This window comes from Odontomachus brunneus, unplaced genomic scaffold (genome assembly GCF_010583005.1).
Source record: "Odontomachus brunneus isolate Ranch 3 - 2012 unplaced genomic scaffold, Obru_v1 Obru_scaffold_088, whole genome shotgun sequence".
Lineage (NCBI taxonomy): Eukaryota > Metazoa > Arthropoda > Insecta > Hymenoptera > Formicidae > Odontomachus > Odontomachus brunneus.
The window spans coordinates 552,107-567,120 of NW_022639538.1; the positions used below are offsets into that span (position 1 = coordinate 552,107).

Below are 15,014 nucleotides of genomic sequence, written 5' to 3' on the forward strand. Positions count from 1 at the left end.
CTCTCTCTCTCTCTCTCTCTCTCTCTCTCTCTCTCTCTCTCTCTCTCTCTCTCTGGCGCGTACGCGATCGATCTTTCAAAGCTTCCAGGAAACTTTCCTATTTTATCTAAAGGAGAGACCCCGGTGTCACATTACTCGTAATCCGCGTCGCTAACGAACCCAACGATCCGGCGCATATATAACGTTCCTAACGGTATATCGTAACTCGCGTATGCGCACCGAGGCTACCGGCTTGATTGTTTCCGTATCGACTCGCGCGTTTCCTCCTACGGGCACCCTCGGATAACAGCGACAATGCGACATGAAGCCCGGCTCAACGGATCGCAGCGCGAGAGAGGAACGTAAAATCGAGGTCGTGCAAAATATTTTGCGGCTCGGGATAAAATGATGGAAGAAACACGTAAGTGCAGCATGTTGTGAGATGCATTTTTGTAATATGACTATCAGAGGTAACAGGCACATGCATAAGAAAGATCGCATTTATTCGTGGTATCGTCAATAATCGAGCGCGCTCCGTCTCGATCGAAATCCGCGCGATGTTAAACGTGTTAATGGAGCATGAAAGGACGACAGGTAAAACGGGTCGATTTTGGCCTAAAAAGTGTAACGCAGGTTATAAGTTAATCTGACGTTCTTTGAGTCGCTGAACACGCTCTGGTAGCATTTTTATTCGTCTGAAAAGCTGTGAGAAAGTGCTCAAAATTAGAGATGTCGAAATTAACCGGATTATTATTAAATTTTAATTTTTATTTCGACACTTTTAGGACGAATTTGAAATTTGATAAAAATTTTCCATCGTATTCAGCGAGCTAAGAAATTACGCATATGACTTACATTGTACTTTTCAGACCAAAATTTTACTCATCGTTCTTTCTCAGCGAGTGTCTCGCCATTAATCGTGAGATAAAAACGAGCAAAAGTGGCGGATCTCCCGCAATTTCGTTATGCACACTTATCCCAAATCCGCGAGAAATCCTAAGGCGTCCCGTCCGAAATGCAAATGTATTCTTATTAGTGCAATTGTGTGTGCGCACATTTGCGTGCGTGTGTTCGTGTGCGCGCCGGCGGAATTACCGAGGAGGAAAGTATAGGCTCGCGTTTTCGACGAGTAAATACTCATTAGCATTCCTTTTCGTGCTCGGCCGTGAAATCGAAATTACTTGGCTGCGAGTCAAAGAAAGTAGCGGGCGTCGCGGAATTGGCAACCAACGTGAATTATTTTCACTCGGCATTTTTTATTTCGGCGCCAAGCCGCTTGCTTGCCATTCGGGCCGCGTCCCTCGTTGAGGCGAAAGAAACAACGACGACGACGACAACGACAATGGCGGCTCTACCGATCGTGCCTTCGGAGACTCTCGATTTTCTTGTTTCTCTGAAATCGTGACCGGCGCACGCTCGCGCGCGCCGGCGAATTACGGGTGCATTTTGAAAAAGTGCGACGCTGGCGCGCCACATTACCCGACCGAGTGGAGCTTGACGAAGCGGCTTGACTTTGTCTCCTCCGATATCTTGTTGGGATCGTTTATACTTATAGCAAACGTTTGCAGTCAGTCCCTCAAACGTACTCGTCTAACGCGCATTACATTTAGATACAACAACAAAATAGTTACCCATTTCTGCGCGTAAATCCCGAGAGGAATTTCGCAATTTATTTATCCCGTTCAAACTTTTAACTTTCTGAAGCTTCGGGCTACAAATTGAATTTTGATTGGATTTTAAATTGGATTTTAAAAACTGAATTTAAAAATCCGAAGCTTTAATCGCTTCAACGGTGATTTTAAATGACTGCGCGATTCTCCCCTGGGCGAGTTTCTTAAATAAGTACATCTGAATTTTTCTTTATTGCTATTTTTTTTGGAAGAATTTTGAAAAATGGAATACAAAGTATACCAAATTTTTATATTTGCTGTGAGTTAAAGAAGAATACAATCATTTGATCTAAAATGAAGATAACACTGCCAATAAGAGCCCAATCACTGCTTCACTTGGTACGACTGCCAAATTTACGGGAAGATCTCGTTTGTCGCGAAAATTTGGATCTTCTGGGTGAAAAGAGAATATCTCGTGGTGGGAGTCCTGTTCGCAGGCTCGCGGGAGCACACAACGAGCCGGATTGAGCGGTCAACGATCACGTAACGAAGTGTCTCCTCGCGGTATCGCGGGCGACACGATCCGCGTGGTTTCACTACGAATCGGAGGAGCGAAATCATGCTACACCGGTCGGTGCAGTTGCATATTATACATGTCATTGCCCGAGGCAGCCACGAGCGAGAGAGGCTTGGCCAGTCATTCTCGACAAGTGTGCATCACGACATTGGTCTACCTTATATCCACCTACGTGCCGTACATCCACCCACGTACTCTACCTTATTCACCTTAACCTGCGCCCGCTTTCGGGGTCTCCCACAGTGACCTGCCGGTTAATCGGAATCGTTTGTGAGAAGCGCCGGCGATTTGCGTATGCATATACAACGTATATGCAGCATTCGTATCCTCCTCGCGAGTGCTTTCGCGATTTTTGCACTTTAAGCATGAACCGACCATGAAGTGACGCGAGCGCGGCGAAACTCACCAAAATGGCATTTTCTCTCTGCGATTTCGGAATCCTTTTCGCTCAAAAAGCGAATAGCAGATAGGCCATAAGAAGACCTCAAGGAGAGATCAGCTTCATTTTAACGCGTTCAATGCTAGATTGAAGACGACGAACGCGATACTCGCGAAATGTCGCGATCGAACAAATGGAATCGGGAAACCGTGCAACGATATTGCGCGTCGAATAAAGACAAGAAGGATATAGTGTTGAATTAATCATCACACTTACGTCACACACAATAAAAAATATGATTTTATCTTTTATTATTTTGATTCAATATATATAATTATCATATTGAATCTCAATATATTTATTATATTAATAAAAAAACAAATGATATTATTGCATAACATAAAGGAGGGTATAATTTTTAGGCGATTTAGGGATCGCTAGGTGAACACAAATTTCCTATTTTCCCTTTGTATTTTTTCCCGTAGAATTCAAAAATCGACCTTAAAATTACGCCAAGTAAAGGGAAAAATAGTTATAGATATTTAAACGTTGATTTTCCCTGAAAATCATGCATTTTCCAACACTGCCATCTTAAATACTTTTGACTTTTTTTTTTAGAGGTGCTAAATCTCACGTTATATAGGAGACTTATTTTCTCAAAACTTGATAATGATACGAGAATATACTCTAAGCAGCAGAGAAAAAGCAGCAGTCAATTAAAAAAATATTAACTATCAAAATAGACAAAAGTGATTTTGTAGTCCAGCTTTTTCAGGATTATACAGGACATTAATAAATGAAAGCATATAAGTAGCCTCTTCTCGAGCATATAGTAGCTTTCGCCGCTCAAATCGCTCCGCTTAAGGCAGAGCTCGGAATTAGTTGCCCATTTTGGCTGATTGACTGTTGCTTAGAGTATATTCTCATATCATTATCAAGTTTTGAGAAAATAAGTCTTCTATGTAACGTGAGATTTAGCACCTCTAAAAAGGTCAAAGGTATTTAAGATGTTGCAGTGTTGGAAAATGCATGATTTTCAGAGAAAATCAACGTTTAAATATCTATAACTATTTTTTCCTTTACTTGGCGTAATTTTAAGGTCGATTTTTAAATTCTACGGAAAAAAATACGAAGGAAAAAATAGGAAATTTGCATTCATCTAGCGGTCCCCAAATCGCCTAAAAGTCATACCCTAATGATTTAATTAATTTGATACATAGTGCTTCGTAAGTGCGATGAAAAGAGAAATTGTAGTGTTTCCACTGTCGATTGTCTCACGCCGTGATAATCACGGAAGCCGGGTATCTTCGGTGCGGCAAAAAATCGCGCCGCCGCATCCCTTTGAGATAGCGCGCAAATCCGCAGAAGCGAGCGGACGCGCAACGCGTGTAATTTGCAATAATTCGCCGGCCGGCGCTCTCGCAATCTCTCTGACACTGATCCCCGGCGAGATCGTTCCGCGGCGATTGGATAACGCGTAATGCTCCGACATAATGTGTAAATCGGATCGAGGCAAAGGAGCGACGGACAGACGAACGGTCGCTCTGCCGCCGCTTTCTCGATTAGCATTTAAAATCGACGCGCTGGAGGATCGGATATTAAATCGTAACGTCGTATGAAGGAGGAGGCATTGGTGGAGCCCGTGTGTGCCGATCGCCGCTCAGGCTTAGAGCTTCGGCGGTTGAAGCTTCAGCGATTGAAGCTTCAGAGCCTGCCAGTCGGACCGGTTAAGCGATACGTCGCTTTAGAAACATTTTACTCGCCCTCATAATGACACAGTTCGCGCACGACGAGTGACTCGCCGAGCGAACAATTTTCCCCGTTCTCTCTCCTCCTTTCTCCGCCTTTTTTTCCCAGCGCGCGAGGTATTCTCACCTCCGCGCGCCGGCAGCTCGTTAGTGATTTGCGCGGCAACAATGGCCGACAGGAGGCTGGGTAATTATTCCGTGCACATGCATATATATCTTTCTCTTTCTCTCCCTCGCTTTCTCGCCTCTCCTTTGCGTCCCTGCCGATCCGTACTTCTTCGAATGCGTGTGTGTGTAATCCTTCGTTCTGCTGTTCGCCGGCGAAACAAGTTGTTCGATCCCACGTCTTCGACCTCCAACGCGTCTCTCCCGGACAATTCTTTCGAAGGCGCCCGGGTAATCGGGTAGGCCGTTTGTACGCGCTCGTATGTGCAGCTGCATTGTTGTTGCAAAACACACGCGGGGCCCGGTAATCGACACGTAACGCGAGAATAGAGCTGCCCGGTCGGCAGCGAAAAGAACTCCGAGGGAAAAGGAGAAAAAGAGAGACAGAGAGAGAGAGAGAGAGAGAGAGGGAGAGAGAACACGCGAAGGACGGGTTAATCTTGCGTAACGTAATACAGCGAGGCAACGAGAGGACCTTGTTCAGCCGTTTCTTTACGGCTGTCGATTGTTGCGACCGGTAGCGGCGAACGCTGCGTGATATAACGACGGCTGTCAATGTTACGCGGCTCAACAGTGTGTCGCGTTCTTTCGTTTCGATTCACTAATTTGCTTGCGAGAAGCGATTCATCGTCGAGCGATTGCGAGACCGTCGTGAAAAACTGCGGGGGCGACAAGAAGTGTCTTTTCATTCTCCCTGTCCTATTTTCTCTTTATCTGATCTCAAGCTTTAATCCAGGAGAGAATAAAGAACCAGGAAGCAAAGAGCACGTTGTAGATCAGGCTTAGTGTTCAGGTGTTGGTACTTTTACCTGAAGGGAGATGGAAAAGGAGGGGAGGGGGAGTGTATTTGCGACGAACTGTCGCGCGCAGTCTCGATCGTTTCGCTCGACGAATCGTGCCTGCAAATTTCCTACGTGCCGTGCAAGAGAAAGGTTAGAATTATATCCGCCAGCTCTGTGTGTACGAGAAGAAGAGACGAGGCAAGACAAGACGAGACGAGACAGAGGCTCGTTCTGTCACCGTCGTTCTTGCTCGTTCTGTCTTCCGTGCGATAGCGCGTCGTTATCGTGAAAGTGTGCGTTCGATCACGCGGCGATAATTTTCTGACGCCTTGTCACACGTGGCCGGTAGGAAATTCTCGTCGGATTGCACAGCCCGCACGCTCGTACCGCGGCGGAAGAAACCGGGAAAACCTCGTCGTGTCCCGCCGCGTGACAAAAAGCAGACACTTCGCGAGAAATCGACGACGGTCGATCCGTGCGAATTTCCCGCCGCGAGAACGCTGCGAGAGAAGAAAGCGGAGTGAATAACATTTAAGAAAAAGTCAATTGCGTTCTGGTATGATACTACAAAAAACGTTATATTTGCGACACCGTAATTAGAACGATTAGTTATGATGATAATCGCCGAGCTGACGAGATGACGCGATAACGTGTCGGGAATAAATACGATAGGGGGAAAGGTGGGGCACTTTTTTGTTTTGAACGAAAGATATGTTAAATTGCATCGATAACTGTCTGTGTCAGAAGTGTCTACAAATATATCTTTTAATGTGTTCGTATAATTAGGAAAAAGGGTAAAGTGTTCGATAAGCACAAAAGTTCTTTTCAATATAATGCAAGAAAAGGAATGTGCAAACTTTTTTCATCCATGTATGATTTTCAAATTTAATTTTATTATACTAATCGACACACTATGAGCTAACATGTTAATTTTATCGATTAAGGAAAATATTTCTGAATCTTACCTATGAGAATGTGAACGGGACAGAAAAGCTTCTTTTGACATTATAAACAACGTATTGACGGCAAACCCCTTTGATGGCCGATAAGGACCCCAACGATTACTTAGTCACTAAGATAAATCGCGACAATCGTTTAAGAAGTCGCGCTTGCTTCATATTACCACTCTGTTTCGTATTCCCACCTTCTAAGTGCGCAGAACAGTGTCGTGACACCGCGAGTATCTCGCGAGTATCTCGCGGATGAAGACGTAACGGCAGGCAAAAGAGAAATCGAAACGTAACTATTCGCGCGACATTGCAAGCAGAAGGACGAACATCATCTTGTAACCGACTTGCGTCCTCCATTTTCTCCTTTCTATTTCTAAACTGTAGGATGGCTGTATCGCCTGGCTGTTCTACTTTCAAGCCAGTTAGAGAAATTGATTTACGAACGTGCCTGATTTATTTTCCTCGCGGATACATTCCGCGTGCGCGCGCGCAGAATTTTTTTACTGCGCGATGGATAGAGCCGCTGCTCGTCGGGATGTCGTCGATGTCGCGCGTGAACGTTACGTGCGAATGATTAAGAACCGAGAGACGAGGGAGGCCGAATGGGCCCGGCGGGGCCCATGTGTCTCGCCGTTTTCTGCCGATCAGCAGACGATATCACGTGACGCGACGCGACGCGACGCGAAAAATCCGCGTTATCGAAGTCGCGTGTAGCGCAATTAAAGATATATCGAACGAACGACGGATAGAACGGCAGGATGTTCGTCGAAGCCCTTTTTCCTCGTCTTCCTACTCCTCCCCTTTCTCCCCCTGTTGCCTCTCCGCCCTCGATCGACCGATTGCACGCCGCGATAACGTCTCACGGTCGAGGTGGGGACAGGTTTCCAGTACATGCCGAGGGTTCGATCCGCGTGCACCGGATGTGGGATATGCGGGCGACGAGACGCGTGGGATTCCTCTCCGGTGCATAGCACGCGAGTGCACCGCGGTAGCCGACCTGGCGAAGCAACGAGGGAACTTTCCCACTGAGCGAGAAACAGTTCTTTTTTTCTTGTCTTTTTTTCGGAAAGAGACTAGGCTGGGGAAGGTGGGATAACTCTTATCAGAAGGGAGGGATTTATTTTGATTAGCGGGAAGCTAATCTTTGCTGGGAGGAGGATCCTTCTCAAACTTCACACATCATGTGAGAGAAGAAATATCTAATAAATAAAAAGTACTTATTTATTTGGGTACTAATGACACATATTTACTGATAATAATATCAAAAATTTTATATTTAATTATAACTAAATTATAATTTAATTTCATAAAAACAATTGTTCTGTTTAAATCAAAGAATTTAAATTTAAGTGAATGTTATTAATATCCTCGTGGAATATAAATATTTTTTAGATATTTTTTCTCTCAGTGTATATGATTAAAATTCTTCTACTTTATTTTTCTATCTATGCACATATATGAGATATGATATGTATGAAACGACTATATTTTATTTATTTCTTTATCTTATATCGCCATTTTATAATCAAGTTTCACTAACGATTTCACTTCGCATTTTTTAAATTTTTAATCTCGTTTTCCTTTAAAAATTTCTTTAGAACATTATTATTATAGTCAAGCGATTAAAGCGCCGTAGCTTCTAATTTGCATGACAAAGAAGTGAAAGTTCTTCTCACTCCGTGATTGTTACAAATTTATTAGCTCGCTCGTGGAAATTTATTGAGGCGGGGAATTTTGGAATTCCTCTTTCCCGAATGGCGATCCTATAATATTTCCGCGACAAGCGCTTCAATAGTTCGGAAAGGTGGAGGGAAACGTATATATTTCCGGCCCATAGCTCTACCAAGCCAAAAGAGAAAAAGAGAGAAAGAAAGAGAGAGAGGGAGAGGAGGGAGAGACGTATGGTGCTTTCCGCATTCCGAGCGTGTCGGAATCGAATGCCACTATGGCGGCAGCGGCGGCAAATTAATGCGTGCAACGGGATTTTCTTATTCGGCAGGCATCGGCCTGCCGCGCGACACGCTCTGTTTGGCTAACGAGGCGGTGGACGTGGCGGACCTTTAATTGCTTTTAATAAAGCGCGGCTCTCGCGGCCGCGCTCTCGCCTCCTCGCGCGGCGAGAAGACAGGTTGAGTACAGAAGCGTCGAGAACGCGTTTTCTCTCGCACCTATGCCGTCACCATCGTCGTCGTCGTTGTCGTGCTGTCGCGACAGCACGCGGGGGCACGACTCGGCCTTATTAGAGATTAGAGGCAACGCGGAGCCCCCGCATCTGGGTCGCGTTTCGCGAGAGCCTTAAGGACTGGCAAGGACTCCGCTGCGAAGCGTGTCAAGGACGACCAGGAGGAGGAAGCCCGGCGAGCGAGCGAGCGAGCGGGCGGGCGTGCGAGAACGACCTGCCGGTCAATTATTGTCAATTGTGAGACAAGTGCCTCCGATTGCGCAACCGCTCATTCGTTAGGCATGTCGATCGACAGAGGGAACTCATGAATAATCCGCTAATGGACCGTCCGCGAAAGGCACGGTAACCGTATCACGCGGGTAGAGAAGGTAGAAGAGTCTCCTCCGTTGGACTCGCGCGAAGAAGACGCGCGACAATCGCGGGACGTGGTCAAAAACGCTGCAATGCGAATTAGCGCGATGAATCGCGTTGCGAGTGAAAGATCGGAGAACCTTGAAATCGACGACACTATGACGTTAGCGGTCGATGGGATGAATGGGATCGACAGCTCCGAATGGAATTCCCAGGAGCGTTTCTTCATTCTTATTTCAGTTCAATTGAACCGCCTTGAATTGTCGGATTATCTCGGTGTTTTCTTTGAAAACCCAAAGGGAACGAGAGGGAAGGAAGAAAAGGGATTCTACCCGGAGAACACTTGTATTCTTTGAGAGAGTAGTCTAACGAATTAAATTGTCGAATTATCTCGGTAACCTTATTTGAAATCAAAGAGAGCGAGACGAAAGAGACAAGAATTCTATTCGAACAATACCTCCAACTCTTTGAGCATACTCCAATGTGTCTTGAATCGGCGAATTATTTCGCCCAGATTAACTTTCACGATCACAAGACAATCGATGGTGCAATGAGGACTTTTTCAATCGTTTCATTTCATGTTTTATTAATTACATTTACGAAACAAATCATTAAATGCATGTTATGCATGTTATGCAATAATGTAAATTTTTTAGTTACTCTCTTAGCGTGATCAGTGAAAAAGATTATTTTACCATTAACACCAACATTAACAGCTTCCATGTGATTTACATTGACATTGACATTGTCTGTATTTGCAAATTGCATCAATAATAGAAACAGTAGGTGCTGTTAATTGATTCTCTCAGCGAGATTTTACTGATTGCCATGCTAGACTTGTAACTGAACCAACAGTTGTAAGCATAGCATTTCAGTGAAGGATACATTGATTGTACTTTAGAGAGTATATCGATGAATTTTTAATTGTATTGATACAAATTTACGAAAAGTTATATTCAGATTTTTATATTACATTTTGCACGAAATATATTGTCTTGTGCAAATTTTTATAATATTTCTCATATCTCTATTTCGTCATTCTATATGACGAATGTCATATGAGCCACTGACAATAAATGCAAGTTTTGCAAGTCGATTAGCAAAATTGCTGCCAAATTTACACATACCTGCCTAGGCAATGACTTTATTGGAGAAACCCCAAAGAGAGAGAGGAGAAAAAGAATAAAAGTTGTATATGAAGAACACTTCCATCCTTTGTGAGTGCGATCCAGCGTCTCGAATTGTTGGTATCTCGATAATTCCATCGCAGCTGAAAATAGCGGAGGCGTGTTGCGCGAATTTTTTTCCCAACGATGTCTGTGAGAAGTTTCCCCGAACGCCGCGGCAATACATCGCGAAGTGACGTAGAGCCAATTGTCGGACTACGCAACGCGACGGAGCATTGTTTCGCGATGATACTCGCTGATGCGTTTTAGTAAGCGGCGATATGCCGTAATGGCAGCGCGATTTATGGTCCGGTGGGTTCGCGCTGCTGCCGGGCTACGTGACAATCAACACGCCGGAAGTTAATTGAACGCGCGACGGACCCGGCCGGAAATCGTGCAAACCCGGACGGAAAGCGGTTAAACAGAGCGCAGTCACGCTCATCGAGAGATAGAGAGAAAGAGAGAGGGAGAGAGAGGCTTGTTCAGCCAGCAAAAAATGGAATTTCATTCGCGAGAGACTGCTGCTCGCGGGAGCGCAAATGTCGAGATCGACGTCGTCTGTATGAAGATCGGGACGACTTTCGATTAGCCTTGCGCTTTTCAGCGTCGCGTTTTCCTCAGCGACCGAGTAGCTGCGATCACAGCCGGCGGGATAACTGGACCGTGAATCCGGCGTTTGACATTCTTGTGTATGAAATAGTGTGGAAAGTGTCTCCGTTTTTATACACGCGCGCGCTGCGACGTCCTCCGCAGCGGGAGAATCCGGCGGATCGAGAAGTCACGGGTCTTATTGCTTTCACGACTTTCTAAGTTTTGTTCGGTATGAGGGACTCGACGCGAGAATCATATATCTGCGACTGGAACACGAGCTAGTTGCAACCGCAGAATTTTCGCGGGCCGTCGACAGTTGGCCTGGTGAATTATTTCCCTTCCACCACGCGACGCGTTTCTCTCGTGCTGCGCATTCGACATCAGTCGATTCGAAGTTCTCCTTGACCAAGCCGATCGGCAAATCAACTATCGGAATTGGTCAATCGTCGTATAATTCAACATGCCGATTAATTCAATATAGTAAATTTGCCTTATAAATGTAATGAGAAAAAAAGTCGATCTCAATATTATTGGTGCAGCAACGGATTTACGAAAATTTACACATTTAGACTTATATCGCTTGGAGCAAATTCTGATCATTTTTTCTTGTATTTCTTCCGAATTGTACGACATAAATTCAGAGTTTAATTTAATACAGCACATTTGTCTCTCTCTCTCGTAAGTAACGAAACAAATTGTAGTTCCCATCATCAATTATCTCACGTCGTGATAATCACGAAAGTCTATCTTGGAATGAAATCCGGATTCGCTTACTGACTCACTCGCTCCGTCATGTGTTTAGACGTCGAATATTTTTGTCGGGAGAAGGCTCGACGTTCTTTCGTTTATTCCGTACAAGAAAGCATCATAATTTTCCCGAAGGAAAGAGGCGCGGAACGCTACTTCGCACGCCTCTCTCTCTCTCTCTCTCTCTCTCTCTCTCTGTCGCTCGAGAGAGAGCAGCCTGCCTTTATGTATCCATAAAACCGAGTGAATTCTCGTTCTTGCGCAGCAGCCAGAAAAGAGAGAGAAAGACGACAGCCTCGTTTTGAGGTTGCCACGCATTGGGAGATCGCACGTTCTCTCGCCCCTTCAGGCCAGGGAACGGAGGAAACGATGTATTACTTCTTTGCGAGAGAGCAGGCTTTTTGCCAAGTTCGGCCAGGCCGCTCCCTCGCAACGGTCGTTATCTTCGCGGCATTATCTGCGACGACGACAGGCATAACGCGAGTGCCAAATTATCGCGCACTGATTGCCGCGGATAAACGTCGGTCTCGGACGAACACGCGGATTTCCATAAGCAGTTGTTATATTACCCCACGTAACAGCCGCGTAATCTTGCATAATTAGACCTTATCGGATACGAAATAACGTCGGACATGGGTCTCCATTGCAAATATGCAACGGATGATAATTCTTTGGGGCGTAAAGACTTTGGCTTGTATCTTGGTATGCGTTCCGAGCGATAAGAAAGACACGCTATTTTGGAAAATATCTTTCAGCGAAATCCTACCCATAGAACACAAATGTCTTAAATGCATCGTAGAGACGACCTAGAGTCTATTTTCTATTGCTGAACTGGCTGCACTAGTTCTCTCTTATCTTTCTTTCACCAAATTTTATCTGTATATCTGTCTCTTTTTAAGTTCCGAAAGTATACACTAATTCAGCAATAAAAAACAGACCCTTAGATATCACATATGTATCTCTAGAACGTCTCTAGGGTGTATTTTGGATCTCAAGCATTTATATATATATATATATATATATATATATATATATATATATATATATATAATATTTTCAAGTATTTTTATAATATTCTATATATTTTTTATATATTCTAAAATAAAAAAATATATTTACTTATACAAATATATATATATATATATTTATTTATTTCAGAAATATATTATATTTTTTCTTAGTGTATATTTCGTTTTGGCTTCCGTGTCGCTTTCGCGACGATCGCATCGAAATCGACCCACGATATCAAGCACGATAGCTGCGACCATGGGATCGAACTTCCAAAGCATTCAGAGAGAAAGGGAGCCCCTATTTAAATAAATCTCCCTTAATGAAACCGTCGATGCGTCGCATCGGCTGAATTAGGTAGGAAGCACTCGAGAAATGCACGGGAGATTTAGCGGCGCGCTATTACGGGTCACTCCTCCCGTAATACCGGCGGTGCACGCCGGCGGATATAGAAGGAAAAAAATAAAAAAAGGAAACAGAAGGAAAGGGAAATAGGTGGAACGCGGATAGGCGTCAAAGGAAAGGAAGCGCGGCGTCTGTTTGGTGACCGAGGAATGCTCGATACACTTGATAAATGCCTGATGCTCTGAGATTCCCCGCAGATAGCTTCCCACTCACACGTGACTCTCGTTTCCACGTGAATGGCCGCCGCCCTCCCTCCGTCTCTCCTCTCCTTCTTCCCGTTTCTATCTCCCTCTTTCTCTCCCTCGTCTCGTCTCGTTTCCATTCTTCTCCGACGCGTGTATATCGCCGCTTTTTCCTCTCACTTTTCTTCACCTCAAGTTCTCCCCTCCCTCCCTCCGCTCGGGATCCTCTTCTCTCTCTCTCTACTTAGGGAACGTAATAAGAGACCTTTCGTGAAGGGTCCGCCGGGTAGGCGCATCAAAACTCGAAAGTTTGATTAGCTCCTGGTCCACCCGACGGGAGGTTTATTTTGTAGACGCGATACGTGCGTGCCGAAACTGCTTCTTATTCTCGTTGTTCGACCCACGTTACTCGCCACGAAAAAGGCGGACCTCTACGTCGCCGACAGATCGGTACCGCTTTGCCTCGTGAAATCGAGTTCGTGTCATAATAACCTGTCTGTTATCTCATAACGCTTGTCGCTCCCTCTTCGCTCTAGGATTAGTTCTACTTCGACGGATTATGGTATAAAGTGTATCTCCACCTTCTCTCCTCCGCATTCTCACACAAATGGTTTTATTTAGTGATGCCGACTGTTGAAATGAATTTTTCCTCCGGAGAAATTTCATTATTTATTCTCGCAGCTTTCTAATTTTAAATGTTAAATATGTCCCGGTAATCGCGCGCGCCTCGAGTGGAGATCCTCTGGATGCGATGTTCATTTAAAATTGATCGAGACTCTCTCTCTCTTTCTCTCTCAAGCCGTAATTCACCGTAACGTCTTTCGAGCCGTTCGTGATCGAAACCACTTTACGTTCTCGCGTCCGCGAGGGAAAAGTCCATTGCGAATAATCGTGCAAAACGAAAGTAACCCAGGTAGACAGGTGTGCGTGGCAGCAACTTTACTAGTTGATTTACAAAAATAGCGTCCCATACGAATGGTTCACGTGGCACTTATATTTATATCACATAAAATAACAAAATTAAGCACAACCATTTAAAGTAAATCTCTCTTTCTGTTTCAGGCTACGAGGAAGATCTCCAAGTGCGGATACCTCTTCGTCGCGCCCGGATGGGACTTCTCAAACCCGCTAAACCGGACAAAAGTGAGTCTAACTTTTATTACTCGGCCGATACGGCCTGAATATCTTTCCGCGTTATCGATCGATTGCTTATCTTCGCTGCTCTAAGCAACAAATTGACATTACACTTCCATAATGGAGACATAATTAATCTAGCCTAATCTAACTTAAATAGACGAGAACTAATATGACTTGTATCTCTGACAGTGTATAAGTCTGTCCCTTTTAACTGAACTGCTTGAACTGGTGCATGCTGGTACCATTAGAGTGAAACAAAATATATTTGTCTCATCCTAACTGATGCATCAGTATGCATCAGTTTAGACAGTTCAGCTAGGAAGAATAGACCTTTGGTTTGTCAAGATGACAAATGTGATCTGTTCTTTTCAGCAGCATTGCCGAATTGGTGTAATAAGTGAGACAACTATATTTTGTCTCACTCCAACTTATTGCACTAGTTCAGCAGCATAGCTAAAAGGAACAGAGCAATGATGAGAAGTTATCGATCTGTTTCCCCAACGATCATCAAGCAGCAAACTGGTTCTGACGGGATTTCTCGTAGCGTAGATCCTGGCACACCGATCGGAAGTACGCGGGCGCGCCCGACACCCCGATTCATCGATCACTTCCGTTTCGACGCTCACGGCTACGCGACGCGTTCTCGGCCGGCGTTCTCGATCCGCGATCGACCAATGGATCGTTGCGCACGCTCGTGCAATTTCCTCATTATCGAGAAAGCGAGGGTAAGGGGATTAGAGCGTCTCATCGGCCGTATTCTCGCGATACGTTTTTCCACGACATTTCGCGACTCGCGCCTCCACGAAACGTGACTCCGCGAAGAACACGTGATGTCCGTGCGTCTGTTTGGCCGAGAGGCCCGGCTTTATTTAACATTTATGACGCGGCGCGTAGTTGTTCCTTTCTAAACTTTCTCCGATGTGAAATATACGGTCGTTAACGCTCTCGGTACGAATACGCGTTTCTTTCTTCTGTTCCTGATCGCGGCGTCGACCTCTGCGTGCGCGCTGTGGAGAATCGGATTTTCCGCGGACTTGCGGGACCTTTCGGATCGC

General features: G+C 44.9%; 1 protein-coding gene across 9 annotated transcripts in view; it reads left to right on the forward strand.

Moving 5' to 3' along the window:
- The window catches only part of LOC116848044 (protein outspread), a 255,072-nt gene that overhangs the window by 62,126 nt on the left and 177,932 nt on the right, over nucleotides 1–15,014 (forward strand). For all 9 annotated transcript variants that reach the window (XR_004378891.1, XR_004378892.1, XM_032823772.1 and 6 more), the window contains one exon: nucleotides 13,885–13,965. Coding sequence is in view for 7 of the 9 variants with exons in the window: in XM_032823772.1 (XP_032679663.1) it covers nucleotides 13,885–13,965 (81 nt within the window). In the remaining 2 variants the exon portion in view is untranslated. The remainder of the gene's footprint in view (nucleotides 1–13,884; nucleotides 13,966–15,014) is intronic.